The 21,664-nt window shown below is 46.8% G+C and overlaps 1 protein-coding gene across 1 annotated transcript in view; it reads right to left on the reverse strand.

Moving 5' to 3' along the window:
• Nucleotides 1-21,664, reverse strand: part of PPP1R14A (protein phosphatase 1 regulatory inhibitor subunit 14A) — a 60,847-nt gene that overhangs the window by 18,715 nt on the left and 20,468 nt on the right. Inside the window, exon 2 of the mRNA XM_077285524.1 lies at nt 9,950-10,030. Within this exon, the coding sequence (XP_077141639.1) occupies nt 9,950-10,030 (81 nt within the window). The remainder of the gene's footprint in view (nt 1-9,949; nt 10,031-21,664) is intronic.

Genomic DNA, 21,664 nt, shown 5'->3' on the forward strand with positions numbered 1-21,664 from the left:
AGATCTCAGGTGCGCAGTTCATGCTAGACAGCCCAGGAATTTACAGGAACTGGAGGCTTTTTGCCAAGAAGAGTGGGCAGCTTTACCATCTGAGAAAATAAAGAACCTCATCCACAACTACCACAAAATACTTTAAGCTGTCATTGATCTTAGAGGGGGGGCAATACATGGTATTAAGAAATGGGGTATGTGAACTTTTGATTAGGGTAATTTGGATGTTTTGGGTTGTCATTATGATTTCAAAAGAGAAAACACAGTAGAATGACAATAAATGGCTTCACCCAACCACAAAAAAGGCCCAGAAATTAAATTTTCTGCCGGGGTATGTACTCTTTTGAGCACAACTGTATATGCCTATAGACAGCAACCACAAAGCTTCTGTGCCAACAGACTGTTTCCAACAAGTATCTATGCTAATAGACTGTAACCAACAAGTATCTGTGCTAATAGACTTTAACCAACAAGTATCTGTGCTAATAGACTATAACCAACAAGTATCTGTGCTAATAGACTATAACCAACAAGTATATGTGCTAATAGACTATAACCAACAAGTATATGTGCTAATAGACTATAACCAACAAGTATCTGTGCTAATAGACTGTAACCACGAAGAATCTGTGCTAATATACTGTAACCAGCAAGTATCTGTGCTAATAGACTGTAACCAAGAAGTATCTGTGCTAAGACTGTAATCAACAAGCATCTGTGCTCATAGACTGAAACCAACAAGCATCTGTGCTAATAGACTATAACCAACAAGTATCTGTGCTAATAGACTATAACCAACAAGCATCTGTGCTAATAGACTATAACCAACAAGTATCTGTCCTAATAGACTGTAACCAACAAGTATCTGTGCAAAAAAGACTGTAACCACTAAGTATCTGTGCTAGTAGACTATAACCAACAAGTATCTGTGCTAATAAACTGTAACCACAAGTATCTGTTCTAATATGCTGTCACTACCAAGCATTTGCAGCAATAGACAACAACCACAAGCTTCTGTGCTAATACACGGACACCAACAAGTATCTGTGCTAATATATTGTAGTCAACATGTATCTGTACTAATATACTGTAACCAACAAGTGTGTGTGCTAATAGACTTTTACAAGCCAGCATGTCATCCTATAGACTGTAACCAACAAGCATCTGTTCCAATAGAGAGTAGCCAGTAATCATATTTTCCAATAAACTGTAACTACCAAGCATCTGTGACGATACACTATAACCAACAATCATCTGTTCAATTATAAATTGTAACCAGAAAGCATCTCAGACAATGTACTGTAACCATCAAGCATCCGTGCTAATAAACTGTAACTAACAAGTATCTGTTCCAATATATTTTAACCAACAAGCATCTGTGTCAATGTATTGTAACCACAGAGCTTCTATGCCAAAAGACTGAACAATTTAGCATCTGCAAAAAATAATCTACTGCTGGACTTCCTTATATCCACCATACCGCGCATCGGGGTGGGAATATGTGAGTAACCAGGCGAGTAAACCCGGCCCTGACGCCCTCTATTAACACTCAGCACTATACATGCTGGAGCTTGCTTCCGGGCTTACATCACTGAGGACAACCACCTCCATGATACATATCCCCCATCAATGATGTGTTCGGCTGCATGATACACTAGGTAGCATTGGCCTGGGCAATAGAAGTAGGATCCAAAAATGTTGCCTTGCCCTTTGGCACGTCTTGTCTATATTTTGTCCTGGACACAATGAGAAAGTAATGGCCGGAGCTGGAGCCGCCCCTCCCCCCGCGGCGTAAGGGGAGGCACATCATGACCATGGGATGGAGGGAGGGGTTAATGAGTAAAGGGTGGGGATAGTGGAGTCGGTTAGTTTAATTAAGCTGTAGAGGGGTGGGACCTGTTAGTTCCCGCTCTCCAGACAGCAAGTGAGCACCTACTATGGCCACCGTGGACAGCGTTCTGGAGAGCCTGAGGGCTGCGGCAGCAGTGCACTCTCCAGGCTGGTTGGAGCGGCAGGTAGCAGGAATCATCGGGAGCGGAGGTTCGGGAACAGCAGCGGCGACGGCGGTGTCTCCGGTGAGGCGCGCGCGTCGGTCAAGGCCTCCGGACCGGCTGTCGCCCGACTCCGCTCCTCGGGCCCCCCGTTGGCGCAGGAGCCCCTCCAGGGACCCTCCAGGCCGGGCACCCTTAAATAGCAGCGCCAGTAGGTCCCGGCCTGGGAGGAATCCTACTGCCGGGCGGGGTCCGGCGGCGGCTGCAAGGCCTTCACCTCGCGGCATTGCGGGGGCGGGGCCAGCGCGAGCCAGGCAGCGTCTGAGGCCTAGCACATCGGGGGGCCGCGGCGGGGATGCTCCTTCCGCGCGGCCTGCCTCTGGCCTACTTGCAGCAGGACGTGGGAGAGGAGCGGTGGCGGGTACCCCTGCGGTTACGGGTGTGGCCCCGGCAGCATCAGCAGGGTTTGTCCCTGCAGCTGGATTGATGGACACAGCAGCGGCCTCACACAGTGGTGATGGGGGCCCGGCCGTTTGGAGGACAGACCAGCACCAGCAAGCTGCGACAGTACAGGCTGCGCTACTTTCACCTCAGGCTGGATCTTCACAGCAAGACGCAACGCAGACTCCCACGCGACAGTTGCCTCCTGGGGCAATAGATCTCCACGGACAGCGGCGGTTGGATCCTGGGACTCCGGCTGGGGGGATCACAGCTCCCCCGCAGCCTGGTGAGTGTTTGTCCATGTCTTTGCTACCTGTGCAGTATTTGCCGTCTCCAGTGCGTGTGGAGGCACAAGGGGGTTTGGCGACGAGTTTTGGGGTTAGTGGCGTTGTCGGGGCTGATGTGGTGGGGGTCGGGGCGGTGTTGGAAAATGTGAGGGATTTGTTGGTGCGATTGGAGAGAGGAATGAGTGATCAACGGCATTTGGCGGCGTGGATTGGGTCGCAGAGGGTTACAGGTTCGACTCAAGTAGCATCGGGCTCTTGGGCGCCGGTGTCGGTTTCGGTACAAACGGAGAAAGAGAAGGAGTGTCGGGTCCATTTAGATGATAGGGCTCATGGGGAGGTGTATGTTTGTTTTGAGGGCCCTTTGGGGGCGCATCTTAAAAAGGAGGTAAAAGAAAAGATCATGAAGGATGAGTATGTTGAAATTTTTTCGCTGCTCCCGTTAGAAAAATTTAACTTGGACAAAGGGAAGAAGGAGGATAGTAAAAAGGAGGAGGAGGAAAAACGTAGGTGGCGTTTGATTCCTCAGACCTTCACAAATTGGCTACAGGCGTTTGCTATTTTGGCGAGTGTGATTGAGGAGAAGGCGCCTGAGAAGTGTTCAGGCCTTTTTTTGCTACATGGATTCCATTGGAGAGGCGCATAGGGTTTATGGCGGTCAGGCTTGGTTGAGGTATGATGAGCAATTCCGGCAGAGGAAGGCTATACGACCAACACTTCGCTGGGATCAGAAGGATATCGGGCTTTGGCTGCGGGTGATGGCGCAGTACAAATTTGGCCATTCCTTTCAGGGGGGGGCCGGTAGTTCCGGTCAGAGTAGTCAATCCAGTTCGGCGGGTTCGGCCGGACAGTCCAGTCAGGCGGGGGGTCGTAAAGCGGGCTTGTGCTGGCAGTTTAACGACGGGCAATGTAAGTTTGGGGTTAACTGCAAGTTCAAGCACTTGTGTTCACACTGTAGCGGCTCTTCCCATGGGGCCTCGAAGTGTTTTAAAAAATCTAAGTCCAAGTCAGGGTCAGGGAATTCTCAAGGGGGTGACGCCAGTGAGTCTGGAAAGGATGGCCCCCTTTCTAAATAGATACCCCCTGAGGGAGGCAGCGGGGGTGCTACATCGAGGTTTTCGGGACGGTTTTGTTATTCCGGCCCCTTCGTTTGTGGTTCCTCGGACGCTTAAGAATTTGAGGTCGGCGGTGTTACACGGGGATGTGGTTTCAGAGAAGTTGAAGAAGGAAGTTGCGTTGGGAAGGATTGCGGGCCCCTTTTTGTCTCCTCCGTTTGAGGATTTGGTTGTATCACCGCTAGGTGTGGTTCCTAAGAAGGAAGCTGGAAAATTCCATCTGATTCACCACTTGTCTTACCCGCGGGGGTTGTCCGTTAACGACGGTATTGCACCCGAGCTTTGTTCGGTGGTGTACGCGTCTTTTGATGAAGCCGTTGCGTGGGTTGGCAAGTTTGGTCGTGGGTAGTGTTGAGCATTCCGATACTGCAAGTATCGGGTATCGGCCGATACTTGCTGTATCGGAATTTCCGATACCGAGATCCGATACTTTTGTGGTATCGGGTATCGGGTATCGCAACAACATTAATGTAATAATGTGTAAAAAAGAGAATTAAAATAAAAAATATCGCTATACTCACCCTCCGACGCAGCCGGGACCTCAGCGAGGGAACCGGCAGCGTTGTTTGTTTAAATTTCGCGCTTTTACTTGGTTACGTGAAGTCCCGGCTTGTGATTGGTCAGGGCGGCCATGTTGCCGGGACGCGGACCAATCACAGCAAGCCGTGACGAAATTACGTCACGGCTTGCTGTGATTGGTCCGCGTCCCGGCAACATGGCCGCCATTAACCAATCACAAGCCGTGACGTCACGGGAGGCTGGACATGCGCGTATTTTGAAAAGCGCGCGTGTCCAGCCTCCAGTGACGTCCCGGCAACATGGCCGCCATTAACCAATCACAAGCCGGGACGTCACGGGAGGCTGGACATGCGCGTATTTTGAAAAGCGCGCGTGTCCAGCCTCCAGTGACGTCCCGGCAACATGGCCGCCATTAACCAATCACAAGCCGGGACGTCACGGGAGGCTGGACATGCGCGTATTTTGAAAAGCGCGCGTGTCCAGCCTCCAGTGACGTCCCGGCAACATGGCCGCCATTAACCAATCACAAGCCGGGACGTCACGGGAGGCTGGACATGCGCGTATTTTGAAAAGCGCGCGTGTCCAGCCTCCAGTGACGTCCCGGCAACATGGCCGCCATTAACCAATCACAAGCCGGGACGTCACGGGAGGCTGGACATGCGCGTATTTTGAAAAGCGCGCGTGTCCAGCCTCCAGTGACGTCCCGGCAACATGGCCGCCATTAACCAATCACAAGCCGGGACGTCACGGGAGGCTGGACATGCGCGTATTTTGACGTCACGGCTTGTGATTGGTTAATGGCGGCCATGTTGCCGGGACGCGGACCAATCACAGCAAGCCGTGACGTAATTTCGTCACGGCTTGCTGTGATTGGTCCGCGTCCCGGCAACATGGCGCCGTGACCAATCATAAGCCGGGACGTCACTGGAGGCTGGACACGCGCGCTTTTCAAAATACGCGCATGTCCAGCCTCCCGTGACGTCACGGCTTGTGATTGGTTAATGGCGGCCATGTTGCCGGGACGCGGACCAATCACAGCAAGCCGTGACGTAATTTCGTCACGGCTTGCTGTGATTGGTCCGCGTCCCGGCAACATGGCCGCCCTGACCAATCACAAGCCGGGACCTCACGTAACCAAGTAAAAGCGCGAATTTTAAACAAACAACGCTGCCGGTTCCCTCGCTGAGGTCCCGGCTGCGTCGGACAGGTGAGTATAGCAATATTTTTTATTTTAATTCTTTCTTTTACACATTAATATGGTTCCCAGGGCCTGAAGGAGAGTTTCCTCTCCTTCAGACCCTGGGAACCATCAGGAATACCGTCCGATACCTGAGTCCCATTGACTTGTATTGGTATCGGGTATCGGTATCGGATTGGATCCGATACTTTGCCGGTATCGGCCGATACTTTCCGATACCGATACTTTCAAGTATCGGACGGTATCGCTCAACACTAGTCGTGGGGCCTTGTTGGCCAAGACGGATATTGAAGCTGCATTTAGGCTGTTGCCGGTTCATCCTGATAGTGTTAAGCTTTTGGGTTGTTTTTGGGAGGGGGGGTTTTTCGTGGATAGGTGTTTACCTATGGGTTGTTCCCTTTCTTGCGCTTTGTTTGAGATGTTTAGCTCGTTTTTGGAGTGGGCGGTTAAGGATGTTTCTGATTGTGATTCGGTGTTACATTATCTGGATGATTTCCTATGTGTGGGCCCGGCTGGGTCAGATCGTTGTTTGCGCCTTCTCCGGGCTGTTGAATGGGTGTGTGAGCGTTTCGGAGTTCCATTGGCACCCGGGAAGACGGAAGGGCCGTGTACGTGCTTGAGTTTTCTGGGGATTGTTATTGATACGGTCGGGTGGGAGTTTCGGCTTCCTGTTGACAAGATTGAAGGATTGAAAGAAGATTTGGCTCGAGCAAGGCGTGTAAAGAAATTGACTTTGAGAGAATTACAGTCGCTGTTGGGAAAACTCAACTTCGCGTGTCGGGTGATGCCAATGGGGAGAGTTTTTTCCAGAAGGTTGGCGAGTGCTACGGCCGGAGTCCGTGCGCCGCATCATTTCATTCGTTTGTCAGCAGAGTTGAAGGAAGATTTGGCGGTTTGGAGTTCCTTTTTGGGTTCTTACAATTGTCGTTCTTTGTTTCTGGAAAAAGCGGTGGACAATGATTCTTTGGATTTGTTTACGGACGCGGCGGGTAGCAGTGGTTTTGGGGCTTACTTCAAGGGGCAATGGTGTGCTGCACCCTGGCCGGTGGAGTGGGTTTCATCAGGGCTGGTTCGTAACATAGCGCTATTGGAAATTTTTCCGATCCTGGTGGCGGTTCATTTGTGGAAGCACGAATTTCGCAACAGGCGGATTCGCTTTAACTGTGACAACATGGGAGTGGTGTGTGCGGTCAACGGACTTACTGCTTCATCACCGCCTGTGGTCCGGGTTCTCAGGCGACGACATGCGATGCATGTGCCCAGGGCGAGGAATTTAATAGCTGATTCCCTTTCTCGTTTCCAGTTCGAGCGTTTTCGGTCGTTGGCTCCAGAAGCAGAAACCATCGGTTTGGATTGCCCAGCGGACCTTTGGCTCGTGGCATCAGGGACGCTGGAGATCTCATAAGATCGTCGTTGGCTCCAAAAACTTGGGAGACTTATCAGTTGGTTTGGTCTTCTTGGGAAGGGGTCTTGGCATCCTGCCCTGGTGGAGATAATGCCGATGATCAGGTTGGGCTTCTGTTGTCCTGGGTTAGTCGTGGTTTTGATGAAGGTTGGTCGTGGGCAAAGGTGTCGCGTCTGCTGGCTGCTTTGGCTTTTGGTTTCAAGCTGAGGGGGCAGTGTGATTTGACTAAAGCCTTCCTAGTGAGGCAAGCTGTAAAAGGTTTCCGGAGACAATATGGTAGGTTGGATTCTAGGCGTCCTGTTTCTTTCGCGATGTTGGAGCGATTGGGTGAGGTTTTGGGTGACTGTTGTGGGTCGCTGTTTGAACAACGTCTTTTCAGCTTGGCTTTCTCGTGGGCGTATTTTGGTGCAATGAGAATTAGTGAATTGGTGTCTCCTAATAAGAGTACAGCGGGTGGAGTTTTGGCAAGGGATGTTCTCTTGGCCGAAGGACGTGTGGAGTTCTGGTTGCGTCGATCCAAGACGGATCAAGTGGGGCGCGGTAAGAAAATTGAGCTGGGTGGAGTAGCTGGTTCTCTGATGTGCCCAGTTAGTTGTTTAAGAGGTTTTTGGGGGCTTGGGCCTCGCAGGGAAGGATCTTTACTGTGTCATGAGGACGGTTCGGCTTTGTCCAGGTATCAGTTTCAGACGATTTTCCGGAGAGCGGTTGTTTTGTTGGGGTTGGATGATTCGCGTTTTACTTCTCATTCGTTTCGGATTGGGGCAGCTACGGATGCGGCCGCTGGAGGTTTGGATGTGGATGCTATCAAGCGTATTGGGAGATGGCAGTCGAATAGATATCGCAGCTATGTTAGATGTTAGGGATGGTGTGCGTTTCTCATTCTGAAGGGGTGCGTTTAGGAAGTTGGTGGTTTTTCTTCGTTGGTTGATTGACTTTTGTTTTTTGTATTTTTAGGTTCCTTACCGTTTTTGGTATGGATTTTCGGCCATTCCTATGTTCATTGGGGAGCACGACGCGCTGATGTACGGCCGGAGGGTAGACAGCTCGGTTTCGATCGGTCGGTAGCGGTGGTCCGGTGGATCGGTCTTAGAGGTTTGGTCTGGAACAGGGTGCTGAAGGAGATCAATGCTGCGGTACTTTTAGACAGATCTCCGGATATCTTGGTGCTGCATGCTGGAGGAAATGACTTGGGTTCGCGCCCATTTAGAGAACTAATCAAAGATATCAAGCAGGACTTGTTGCGCTTGTGGCGGTTATATCCAGGGATATCAGTAGTTTGGTCGGAGATTGTACCGCGAAAACGGTGGAGGAACATGCGGTCATTGGATAAACTTAATAAGGCCAGAATTAAGGTTAACAGAGCGGTGTCCGCGTTTGTGGCCAGGAATGGTGGAGTAGCCGTAAGGCATTTTGAGTTGGAGAAGGGTGACGGGGCATTTTGGCTTGCAGACGGTGTGCATCTGAATGCTGTTGGAATCGATTTTTGGGCACTTGGACTGCAAGAAGGTGTGGAGAAGGCCATAGCATTTAGGAGTGGTGGGGTCTCGGGTCTTTAAGGTTTCAAAGTCCCTCGTTGTGGTGGCTGGGGGGGAATCCTTGGAGTTGTTGGAAATTGGGTTGGGGGGAGTCATTGGCTTATGGCTCCCCGGTATTTTGTGTAAACTGGTTTTGGATCTGGTGACTTGGGGGTTCCGGCGGGGGTAATCGGTTCCCCGGGAATTGTAACGTGAACAGGGAACCCTCTGGGGTTTTGGTGCTCCCGAGCCAGGCGGTATCGGCTGGGAGTAATTTGGTTTTGGTAACGTTCACGTGGTGTTGTGTTTTGATCACCAGATCCATGGGGAGCTCCAAGGACCCCTCCTAGCTCAAAAAATAGTTATTGGATGTTATTATTTATGATGTTGTTTGTATTTAAATAAAAAGGCTGCTGTGGCCGACATTATTCCAAAAGAATACGTATTTGGAGTTTTTATTTATGGGTAGGAGGGTATGGGTTACGTGGGAGGTGTTAGCTAAAGGTAAGCGATGTATCGTGTTATACCCCAACGGCTCGACATTACCAGGGTCAAGTAATGGCCGGAGCTGGAGCCGCCCCTCCCCCCGCGGCGTAAGGGGAGGCACATCATGACCATGGGATGGAGGGAGGGGTTAATGAGTAAAGGGTGGGGATAGTGGAGTCGGTTAGTTTAATTAAGCTGTAGAGGGGTGGGACCTGTTAGTTCCCGCTCTCCAGACAGCAAGTGTCCCGCCCTCCCGCCCTAATAGTTTGGGTTTAGGTGGGTTTTTGTTTTAATTTTTGGGGGTGGTATGTTATGTATTATGGGTCATTGTGGCTGTGGTGGCTGGGGGGGAATCCTTGGAGTTGTTGGAAATTGGGTTGGGGGGAGTCATTGGCTTATGGCTCCCCGGTATTTTGTGTAAACTGGTTTTGGATCTGGTGACTTGGGGGTTCCGGCGGGGGTAGTCGGTTCCCCGGGAATTGTAACGTGAACAGGGAACCCTCTGGGGTTTTGGTGCTCCCGAGCCAGGCGGTATCGGCTGGGAGTAATTTGGTTTTGGTAACGTTCACGTGGTGTTGTGTTTTGATCACCAGATCCATGGGGAGCTCCAAGGACCCCTCCTAGCTCAAAAAATAGTTATTGGATGTTATTATTTATGATGTTGTTTGTATTTAAATAAAAAGGCTGCTGTGGCCGACATTATTCCAAAAGAATACGTATTTGGAGTTTTTATTTATGGGTAGGAGGGTATGGGTTACGTGGGAGGTGTTAGCTAAAGGTAAGCGATGTATCGTGTTATACCCCAACGGCTCGACATTACCAGGGTAATGGTTTAATGTGAATCCTATGCAAGAAGGTTATAGTGTGTTCCTTATTTTGGGGTAATTGCTCAAATATAAGATGTATTAGTATTTCATTTTTTCCATGGTCAGGTATGCACAATATCAGTGAAAGAACAAAACCATCCAGAAAACAAACTCAGAGGTAATACAGAATTCTCCTCACCTGCAAGCTGCTCCTTCTCTGCTCATCTGTATCTAGGTCCAGAAGATCATCGATATTCACTTCATCGGGCATGTCCATTTCCTACAAGACAGAGAAACTTTACATTTTGAGAAAGGGGTTAAAGGCGATAGCTTTGATATGGCTTCCAGCCAGGTCTTCTTTGTGATAACATATGAATGGAAGAAGCTATAGAGGAAATGGGAGGTGTATATACTATGCGTCTCAAGGACAGCTTCTAGGTCTCCGAGGGGCCACTAAGACCACTAATATCGCTATTACTCAGTAATTGCAGAAGGACTGTGTTCCTGGAAGAAGCCAGAACCACTAGAGGAGGAGGTTGGCCAGAAGACTGAAGTATCTCTCAGGAGACACTGAGAGGTTAGAAAAATTACCACATAGGGAAGAGGGAGACACCTACATTGGGAGGCAATGAGTGCTAGCCAGGGCCCAGTTTATATAGGAGATGGGAGTGACTATAAGTGCACAGCTGAGAGCCTTAATGCAGGAAAGCCTCCACGAGCTCTTAACTGAGCAGATTAACCCCTGTACTGCTTAAAAAAATTATTTAATTTGAAGATGAAGTGCTTCTAAACAGAGGAGAAATACGACAATGCAGCCTTCTGGCTCCTGTCTGTCGAGGTAAACCCATGAGACTATACTACATTTTAATTGGAGGTATATGCTAATATTATTATTATTTCACTAACTACATACTAGGATCGGATCTTAGAGATGGCAATATCCCACTAAGTAAAAAAAGTGAGCAAGACACATATAATAATTAACTCTTAAAATGGAACTGGTACCATGAAAAGAGGAAACTAACTCTGTAAAAAACTATGACATGACCTCTAGATAGGAACTACACGGTCAGTGGCACCATATGGTCAGGCAGTTATACCAAGGTTTATGTTATAACTGCATTATAAAGGATCATTTATGTACAGCTGTTATAGGAGTGGGTCCAGCATTTTATGGAAGGGGAAGTGAATGTTGTATGAGGCTTTGTCAATGCCTTCCCCTTTCGATCAGTATGGTGGCTCAGTGGTTAGCATGGTTGCCCAATATAGAGTAGATTACATAGAGCAGAACCTGACAATTTCAGCCGGACTGGCTCACCATTTAAGCTAGCCATATACAGCTGTAGGTAAAACTCTCCTGAGCCTATGGACAACACATGAAGGCTTGGCCCAGTATGTTCACTGGGTTTTGTGTGGATTTCCTTCAGGCTCTCCAGTTTCCACCCACACTCCACAAACATCTGGACTGGTAAATTGACTTCCTATGAAATTAGCCCTATGTGCTGGAGGGAAATTAATAGTGATAAGCTCAGTTCCAGGCACTTAGTGCCGACCATTGTAAGAACATCACTATCTACAATACACGCGTAAGACATCTACGTTTCTCCAAAATGTTCTGATGCAAAAATAAGGGTTTTTGTTGTTGTATTTCAGACACAGTATTGTGATACTTTTATGGTTCAGACATTGTGGCTCATCTCAAACCTACATCACCTGTATGGTGAAACAAAAAAAAGAGTGTTGAAAAATGGCTGCAGCTGAAGATACTTGTGATGTCTGCTACGATGGACATCACTGTGTTACTCATCTCTCCTGAATCCAGTGCAAGGCGCTGCATCCTCCACCTGCCTCAGCCGGATATCTCTGCTATTATACCAGTTGGGTTGCCATTTGATGCCACATGTTGAGGCCTTATAGGCCAGTTCAGGTGGCGGCACACCTGCTAACTATTGGGGTATTTTGTGTCCATAGACTACTTCTGCTCTAGGACCTCATGACAAATCCAGCTCTACTATTCAGTTTTATATCACTGCGTAACTTTTCTACATATCACTGTGACTTCTCTGCTACATATACTGGACTCTGTGACAAACCCAGTTCTGCTATTCAGTGCTACATCGCCATGTAATTATTCTAAATATCACTGTGCCAGAACTGCAAGCTATACTGGACTCTGTGACAAATCCAGCACTGCTATTCAGTTCTATATCGCTGTGTAACTCTTCTACATATCACTGTGACTTCTCTGCTACATATACTGGACTCTGTGACAAACCCAGCTCTGCTATTCAGTGCTACATCGCCATGTAACTATTCTAAATATCACTGTGCCAGAACTGCAAGCTATACTGGACTCTGTGACAAACCCAGCTCTGCTATTCAGTGCCACATTGCTGCGTAACTCTTCTACATATCACTGTGACTTCTCTGCTACCTATACTGGGCTCTGTGACAAACCCAGATCTGCTGTTCAGTTCTACATCGCTGCATAACTCTTCCACATTTCACTGACTTCTTTGCTACCTATACTGGGCTCCATGACAAACCCAGCTCTGCTATTCAGTGCTACATCACTCCATAAGTCTGTGCCAGCTCTTACAGCTATACTTAAATCTGTCACAAACCCAGGTCTGCTATATCACTGAGCAATTCTATTATACCTATTAGCTAGCTCTGTCTTGGACTCTGTGACTCGGCCAGTTCTGTTTCATTGTTAGGTAATGCTGCCTTACTGCTGAGTCAGCTCTATTTTGGACTTTGTTACAAACTCAGCTCTGCTACACTGCTAAATTTTCTTTGCTGTACTAGTTTTGCAACTGTACCTCCATTGTCACTCAGCTCTACTAAAACACTGCGGTCAATACATTTGGACATGGATTCTTTTGTAATGGAAGTTTGATGCAGTCCTCACTCCGATACATCTGTGCACACAACTGGTGTAAAGTAAGCCATAAAATACTGTCATAAACTGAACACACACAATTAAGGAACACAATTGCGGCCATCGTCATACATCGAGCAGTACACGGATCAATAAGTCAGTGAAGTCAAGCAGACACTACGACTTTAGCAGAACTCCAGCATGGATTTACTACATAACCAATTGGTTTTGTAAGAAAACACTAGTGAAGGTGACAAATTACAGAAATAACTCATATTTACTACATGCTACTCACAGTCACTGCACATTGATGGATTAAAAATAAGGTAATCACAAAAAGTAATTCAACATCACAAAATAATACTCTGTGCCCAAAAAAGTCCCAAATTGATATCTGTCAAAAATGACATTTTGTGTCACAATAGGGATTTCTGTCATTATATGCTATGTTTAGGATCAGGCAAATTAAGCACTAACTAGACACAGCGCCCTACATTAACTTGTGGCTGTCAGTGGTACTGCAGCTCAACCTCATTTACTTGACGTAGACAGGGTTTTGACTTGCGAACAATGAAAGCAATAGTGTCTACAGAATGAAAGTGGTCAGGGCCAAAGTTACCCCATCATTGACACAATAAGAGATTGCAAAAATTCCAATACACTGCAGTACAAAGTATTACTGTGCATTGTACTTGCAATCACAAAATCATGTCCCCTAGGGGGCTAAAAATATGTTACAAAATATTTTTTAGAAAAAAAATCTCCCCTGCCTTTTCTAGTTTAAATATGACTGGTAGAATTGAGAATTTCTGTTTTTTAGCACACACACCTTATAAAAAAATAATAATTATCAATAAGTCATATGTATCTGAAAATTGTGTCAATAAAAAAGCTCTAACACTGGTGTAATTGTAATAAAAACTAACATTGAAAACTCGTATATATCCCAAAATGGCAACAATAAAATGCTCTAAAGAACAGATGATAAAAAAATAAAATAAATACATTTATTAAATATAAGTAAAATGAATAATAAATAAATTAATAATAAAAATAATAATTATTACATATATATTATAAATAATGTAATAAAGAAATAAAATATATTTATTAAATCTGTGTAATTAATAAAATGCTTTCTCGGCAGAAAACTATAAAAAAAAATCTATGGGTCTCAGAATAGGGTGACACAAATCAAATTTTCTTTGAAGTTTTTTTTTATTTTTAAAAGCTCTAATAAAAAAACAAAAAAAACAATATAATTTTAGTATGGCTGTAATTGTATTAACCTGCAGAGTAAAGTTAACGTGTCATTTTTACCCTGCAGTGAACATCACAAAAATGGAATTTGAGCAACATTGTAGGAATTGCAAGGTTTTGTTTTTTTCATTCTACTGCACAAATAATTTTTCAACTAATTTATATTATATGGTAAATTAAATGACGGCATTAAATCTACAATTCATTTTTCCTAAAACAAGGTTCATATGGCTTATGTGGATAGAAAAAAAAAAGATCATTGCTCTTGGAAGAAGGGGAAGAAAAAATTAAAGTGAACATATAAAAAGAACAGACAGTGGCAAATGGTTAACATCGATAACTTAGAGGCTGCATTCTCAAGACTGACCCCGTAGCCTACAAACAGACCGGTGTCAATGCATATCTGAATATTATACAATAATATATAATATTCTAGAACGAATGGATGCGACTGAGGGTGAATAGATTAAATACAGAATCGCCCTGCGTGGGTCACTTTGCCGCACCATAGATAACAAAGATGGACCCAGCTGCCCAATTAGCAGATAACGAGCCGATGCCCCCAGAGAATGGAGGTGACACTCGGAGAGGGGGATGCGCTCCTCTAGGGACACTGATTAATGTCACATACACAGAATGTCCATCCATGCTCATGGGAAGATGAACGATAGACATCCCCGAGAAGCTGTTCAGTGCTGGGGACTACATGAATAATGTATACACGTGCATGCATGAATACATTATACAGAAGGAATGGAGAGTCAATACCCACCATAGGGCAATGTGCCAGGTCTACCACTATCCTACAAAAATGATCTTTGAGAAAAGATAAGTCAGACCCCAGATCTTAGACAAGAGTCACCAGGTTTTGTCACAAATTTGTGCCAAATCATATGAGACCTAAAAATGAGCATTCATTAGGGAACTATTGTCAGCGATGGTCAATATTTCTTGAAGGTGGAGCCACCACTAGATTTTGGTGGGCACCAAAAGATGAGAGTATTCTAGAATGTCAACCCCTTGATCGTCCAAATAACCAGTTCCCGGTGAACGGCCAACTGAACCCTAGTGGGTCATTTTTCCATACAACACCCAATGCCAAGTCCCTAAGACTAAAATCAGATAATGAAAGTTTCACCCAACAGAATGGGGTGTAAGGATCCAGTTACTTTGCTTGAGAATCTCATATTTAACTTTTTCTTCGTTATGAAGGTTTGATCTGTGAAAAATAAGAAAATCAGTGTTATGTACCTGCTGCGGCTGCAGTGCTGCCTCTATGGTGCTGTCTCCAGTCTTTGTTGACATGGCTGCAGTGATGTCACAAATACAGCAATTGACCACTGCAGCCAATCACTGGTCTTACTGGTCATGCTTATGTAAAAGAATAGACCCAAATGACCTCTTAATGTTCATTTTGCAGCCTGATCTAAGTTTCAGATTTTTCACTTGTGGGAGTATCTTTCCCAGTAATATAGGCTGGACTTGAGCTTTGTGTGTAACCAATGTGCTGCTGCACTCACTCGCTCTTATGTATCAGTACTGCTTCTATCCTGCAGCTGTTTCCTCTTCATATGCATTTCACATTATCTATAGCTATTTTCTCTGCCCTCCCTGAGATACTTTCTCTCCTCTCCACAGTGTGAAAATCTATGCACACCCCTGCTGTTAACTCTAGCACTGAAAGAAAGGATGGGAGAGCAGAGAGAGTCATCAGAACTGACCAAGAGCGCTGATGCATTTGTAAGATTATTGCAAAGTCACAGAGCCAAATGAAGGACTCACAGAAACTGTGCGCAATAAAATGTTAAAAAACAACAACAATAATAATAATGAAGACTGCATTTAAGAAGGAAGTAAACGCTAAAAAAATCTCTAAAAAAGGTGTATATAGCACGTAAACTAGCACAGATCCACTGTTCATATCAATGACTGGTGATGGTGCAGTTTTGCATTACATATCCAATAGTCATAAACCCAATGAGGAAAGCACTGTATGGAAAGTACTTTTAAGCAGTACGATCTCTGTCAGCTCCCACCGGGCATCATTGTTCCTACAACTAAAAAGTTTCACCACCTAACATAGACTGCAGAAACCCAACAATCTTCAGTGTTAAAGGGAATCCGTCAGTACGTTGTTGCTATGTAATCTGAGAACAGCATGATCATTATTATTATGTATACCCCTCCTCACATGTAAAGCGCTATGGAATAAATGGCGCTATAATAATAAATAATAATAATGTAGGGGCAAAAACCCTGATTCCAGCGATGTGTCACTTACTGGGCTGCTTGATGCAGCTTTGATAGAATCTGTTTTCTCTGCAGCAGATCTAGCAGTTCTCTGAATGCTGAGCTCTGTATAACACTGCCCACATCCCTGATTGGTAGCTCCCTGTGTACCCTGTGCATTTTCAGCAATCTGCCAATCAGTGGTGGGGGGCAGGGATGGACCAGGAGTCACAAGACACTGTCCTACAGTGATAATCTCTTGCTGACAAAACGCTGATTGTATTGAAACTACAGCACACAGCCTAGCAAGTGACACATCTCTGGAATCAGGGTCTCAGCCCCTACATCATGCTGTTCTCAGATTAGATAGAAAAAAAAAACCTGCTGATAAATTCCCTTTAGAGTGATTGTTTTAGACAAAACCATTAAAAATCAATTTAAAAGAGTTCTCCGCTTTGTACAATCCCTACTTGTTTGAACGATCCCTTGACAATTAGCAGATCACAAAGTGACTGAAAAAAGCTCCCAGTAATCAGCTGCAGTCCGTGGTAAAAGCTGTCTGTGAGGGATTCATTCATTTCCCTGCATTACATAAAGCCCATTACTGTCCTCCACAGCGACAGACTGCCCTTGTTCTCCTGATTGTTCTCTGCTCTGATTCTTATACGAGGGCCACCATTCCATATAATACTTACTGGTCAATATCTCGCATTAAAGAGGCTGCCTGCCGTTAGTGACCGGGACAACTTTTTGAAACTTGACCAGTGTCACTTTATGTGGTAATAACTCTGGAACGCTTCAACAAATCCCAGTGATTTTGGAAATTGTTTTTTCGTGACACATTATACTTTATGATAATGGTAAATTTAGGGTGATACGTTTTGCGTTTATTTATAACAAATATCAGAAATGTGACAAAAATGTAAAAAAAAGGCAATTTTCAATCTTTGAATGATTATCCCTTTAATCCAGATAGTCATACCATAGCAAAACATTAATAAATAACATTTCCCTCATGTCGGCTTTACATCAGCACCATTTGTAAAATGTTATTATATTTTATTAGCCTTTTAGGAGATTTAAAATTGTAGTAGTCATTTTTCTTTTTCCAAAGGAAATTTACAAAATTATTTTTTTAGGGACCTATCCGGGTTTCAAGTGACTTTAGGGGTCCTATATATTGGAAACCCCCCAAAAGTTATACCATTTTAAAACCAGTGCCCCCCGACATATTGAAAACTGCTGTCAGGTAGATTATTAACCCTTCAGGTGCTTTTCAGGAATTAATGCAAAGTGATATGACAGAAATGAAAAAGTGTATTTTAACACCTGAATATTGTTAACTTTTGAACAGGTTACAACAGTCGGCAGACTCTAAAAGGCCGCTATTTGGTCGTGAATTGCCATGGCAAATATCAGGACCACACAATCATGATCTTAGGGTGCTGATGGGGTTAAAGAGGAAGCCCTCACACTCTGTTAACCATTTATATGATATAGTCATTATTGACAGCAGCATCTAAGGGGTTAAACAGATATGGACGGTGACAACACTGATCGTGGCTGATGAAGCAAGTTGTCAGCTATAGTGTTCCATCGACAGCTGCTGGATTGTCACCTGTATGGGGAAGCTAATCTCTTATATCTCAGGTCAGTAAGAAAGACGTATTGGCTGTCATTATGGGGTTAAAAAAAGAGAAAATATGCAGTACCACTTTGCATTTTTTGTAGTTTTTTTATACATCAAAAATGAGAGTAGTGGCAGGAAAAAATACTGCAAAAATGCTAAAAGAGCTGACATGCTGCAGCGTCAAAAAAGCAGATCATAGTGTCTGACCCCACAAATACTCTATTGACCCAATGGGCACAATATCTCACAGAAACACATCACATTTTTGTGGAAAGGCTTCCCAGATGAGAGGTTGCATTCCTATTTGTAAAATATGAACCCTCATGGTTGTGAAGTGAATTGTCCCCTCAGCTCCCCCAGGTGTGGGGGTCAGGTGCCATATAGTATATGTGGAATACGCAGCACCCGCATTTCCTGACATTTCATCAGCATTCACATTACATGGCAGATTTCTATCTTTAATAAATCAGATTTTCTTAATTGCTTTTGCCTTAAAGGAAGATTTGCAGATAACACATTTTCTGTTCTCGCAGAACTCTGAAGTGTGACATGGAGACTTTCCAGGCGTGCAGGGTCCCCTTATAAAGACACAGAGCTGTAGACTCGCACACGTGTGACAATTACAGAGGAGCAGAGTCATAAACCGCAAGGCTTTTCTACATATATACCAGCCATATACAGGTGTATCTGCAGCGCCCCAGAGTCCTGGTCGTTGCAGTAATGTCGCTCTGCCACTAAGGGGAGTGATGTTACGTCTGATTGCACTAAAGGAGTTTCTCTGACCAGGTAACACTCGCACTACACTTCACACTCCGGCCACCAGGGGGGGTGGTTCTATCTAATAGGTTACTCCTCACACTCTGGTAAAACTGGGGGTTGGACAGGAAGACAGAGAGAGAAGTAACTGGGAAGAGCTAGTGAGAGGACCTGTCAGGGATGGGATCCTGGCAGACTCCTAAGAGCAGAACTAACCAGTGAACAACGGGAATACAGTAAAGAGGAATTAGGACCAGAAGGAGTCGTGCTGTTAGACCGAGGCAACATCCTTCTGAGGCGCAAACAGTCGGTGGCCGGAACGCCGAGCAAGTAAGAGACTCTAAGTACTACTGCAAACCACGGCCGGACAGCCAATTCTAGGTTGGCTGTCCCACACAAATCACCTAAGCAGACAACGGAGGCAGCTGTGGGAGAGGGGCGACACTAGGGTCCCGGAAGAACTCCAGGCCTACCCCGTCATACGGGTGCGTCCTACCATATCATCTGGGGGACAGAGAGAATGAACATCAGAGACAAACAGAATCAGTTGTGAGGACTATCCCGGGAGCTCAGCAGGGAAGGACTACAACACACAGGCGCTAGAAGGTAGACACTGATTCCCACCTGTAAAGAGCACTCCCGATGTGCCTTTGGACCGGCCGGTCTCAGACAGCCCTGTTGACAGCGCTCTGGACTGAGGATTCTAAAACCTTCAGTAAAGAGGTAAAGAAACTGCAACCTGGTGTCCTTGTTATTACTACGACCTACGCGGCACCGCAACATCACCACCATTTACCACCACCTTTCACTGGACGCCCCTCAGCAGGGTCACGGACCGGGTCTAGCCACCGTGACAACCCCAGAGCAGAGACTCAGAGGCCCGGTACCGGGTACCCCTCGGCCCTGCGGCAGTGGGGGCGCTTCATTTTGGCGTCACGAACAGGATACTACTTAAGCCTGAGAAATCGGGTCATGTGTGCCTTGGAACTGTGATTTATTGTGCTTGGACTGTAACTTATTACAAAGACTGTGCGTTGACAATTGCCGCCAGGAGTTCCCGCCACGATTCGCCATCGCAGTGTGCGGAGGGAGAAGCCTCAGCTTCGTGGGCGGGACCGGCCAAAAAGAAGCGCGGAACGAGAAAGCGCGGTAACGTGCCGATCCCGGAAGAGGAACTCCGATCCCCAGCAGGTTAGTGGAGGAAGGGCCAGCCATGTCCGAGTCGGGAGGAGCGGAGGAAGAGGCCGGGGACGCAGGGGCACCTCCGGGCCCCGCAGCGGGCGAAGCCGTGGCCCTAATACAACCACCGGTTGCCGCAGAACCCGCTGTTCCCCTCAGCCAGTCGGACGCTGCCGCTAACACAAAAGCCATAATGCCCTTCTCTATGCCGTACCTGCCCGGAGCGGCCTGGCTCCCACGATATTCTGGGGAGTCGCATACATTCACTGACTTTAAGGAAGGGCTCTGCAGCCTGCTCGAGTTCTATCCCCTGACAGAGCCTCAGAAGGTTCATATGATAACCGGCCAACTCTTTGGGGCGGCTCTGAGAGAATTGAAGTCCTGGCCCGCCGAGGATAAGGGAACTGCACAGCAGATTTTTGCAAAGCTTAAAGCCACCTTCGATACTCGCACTGCTACAGAAATTAAACTGACTTTCTATGGATGCAAACAGAGACCGCAGGATAGCTTACGGGACTATGCCCTTAACCTCCAGGAGGCGATGCGGGCCATTAAGCAGAGTGACCCCGACAGCATGCAGGATGAGGATAAACTCCTGAAGGAGCGGTTCATTGAGGGGCTCCTGTGCAGTCACCAGCGGGGCCAATTGCACTTCCTGGCCATGCAGAATCCAGACTTGACTTTTGCGCAATTCAAAGATAAAGCTATCCAGGCATTGCAGGAGCGACAGCCCAGCCGCGCAATACCACCCAGGCGCCCCGCTCTCACATACCACCAGGAGGTGGCATCGGATACCCCAGTTGCCGCGGAGGCCGACGCCCAGAGCTTCGAGGACGACTCCCCTGCAGGACTCCGTCTTCAGATGCAGGAGCTGACCAAGAGCGTTGCTGCCCTAGCCCGGACGGTGCAGTCCCTACAGGAGGCCCCCAAGGAAAAGATCCAGCTAGCCTCCAGACCAGAAGATGTCCCCTGGACGCGACAGAAGAGGACCCCACCGACCAGAGGCCGGGACAGCGATCGCTTCCATCAGGACGGACGACCCATCTGCCGCCGCTGTCACCAGGTGGGCCACCTTGCAAGGTACTGTCCTTTAAACGAGCAACCCCTGGGGCAAAGGGCCAACCCCCAGGAGTAGGACGGTCAGGCCCGCAGCATTGGAGAACCAAGTATATTGGAGGACGACCAGTTCTCCCTGTAGTGGTTGATGGAATCCCCTTGAATGCTTTGCTGGACACCGGTTCTCAGGTGACGACTATACCTTACGTGCGTTATAAACGGTATTGGGAGGACACCGATATTACTCGTGGCCCTGACGATGATTTCACCATAATAGCCAGTAATGGTCAGCCGTTGCCACAAGTGGGGTATAAGGAGGTCACCATCAAGGTGGGGCGGGTGGAATTGAAAGCCCAAGGGATTGTGATTGTTGATATTGATCGTCGAGAATGTAATCCCATGATGACTCTTGGTACTAATGTTATAGAAAATTGTCTTGCAGAAGTTATTGTTTTGTTGCAACAGGTGGCAGAAACCGCTGGCCACAGTGAGCAACGTGCCCTGCAGAAGGAAATCAGAGCTCTGATGCAGAGACAGCAGGTAGAGCTGACTGGTGGTGAGATTGGTCGTGTCACTGTGAGTGATTCAAACCCCATCGCGATACCCCCCAGGAGTGAAATGTTAATATGGTGTCGGGCAGCCATAGGCCTCAGGGGAAAGGACTACCAGGCCTTGGTAGAACCCGTATATTCAGACAATAGGCCTACTATTCTGACAGCCCGGGGGGTGGTCGACGTTCGCCAGGGGAGAGTGCCCGTACGTGTCCTCAATTGTGGGGAGGAAGAGGTTCACCTCACCAAGTATGCCACGCTCGCCAAATTGTTCACTGTTAATAATAGTGTGATACAGACACCTGAACCCTTGGTCCCGTCAAATGTGGCGGAGGACAACGGTTCTGCAGAGCACTCGAAAGACTGGTGTCG

This window comes from Ranitomeya variabilis, chromosome 2, assembly GCF_051348905.1.
Source record: "Ranitomeya variabilis isolate aRanVar5 chromosome 2, aRanVar5.hap1, whole genome shotgun sequence".
NCBI lineage: Eukaryota > Metazoa > Chordata > Amphibia > Anura > Dendrobatidae > Ranitomeya > Ranitomeya variabilis.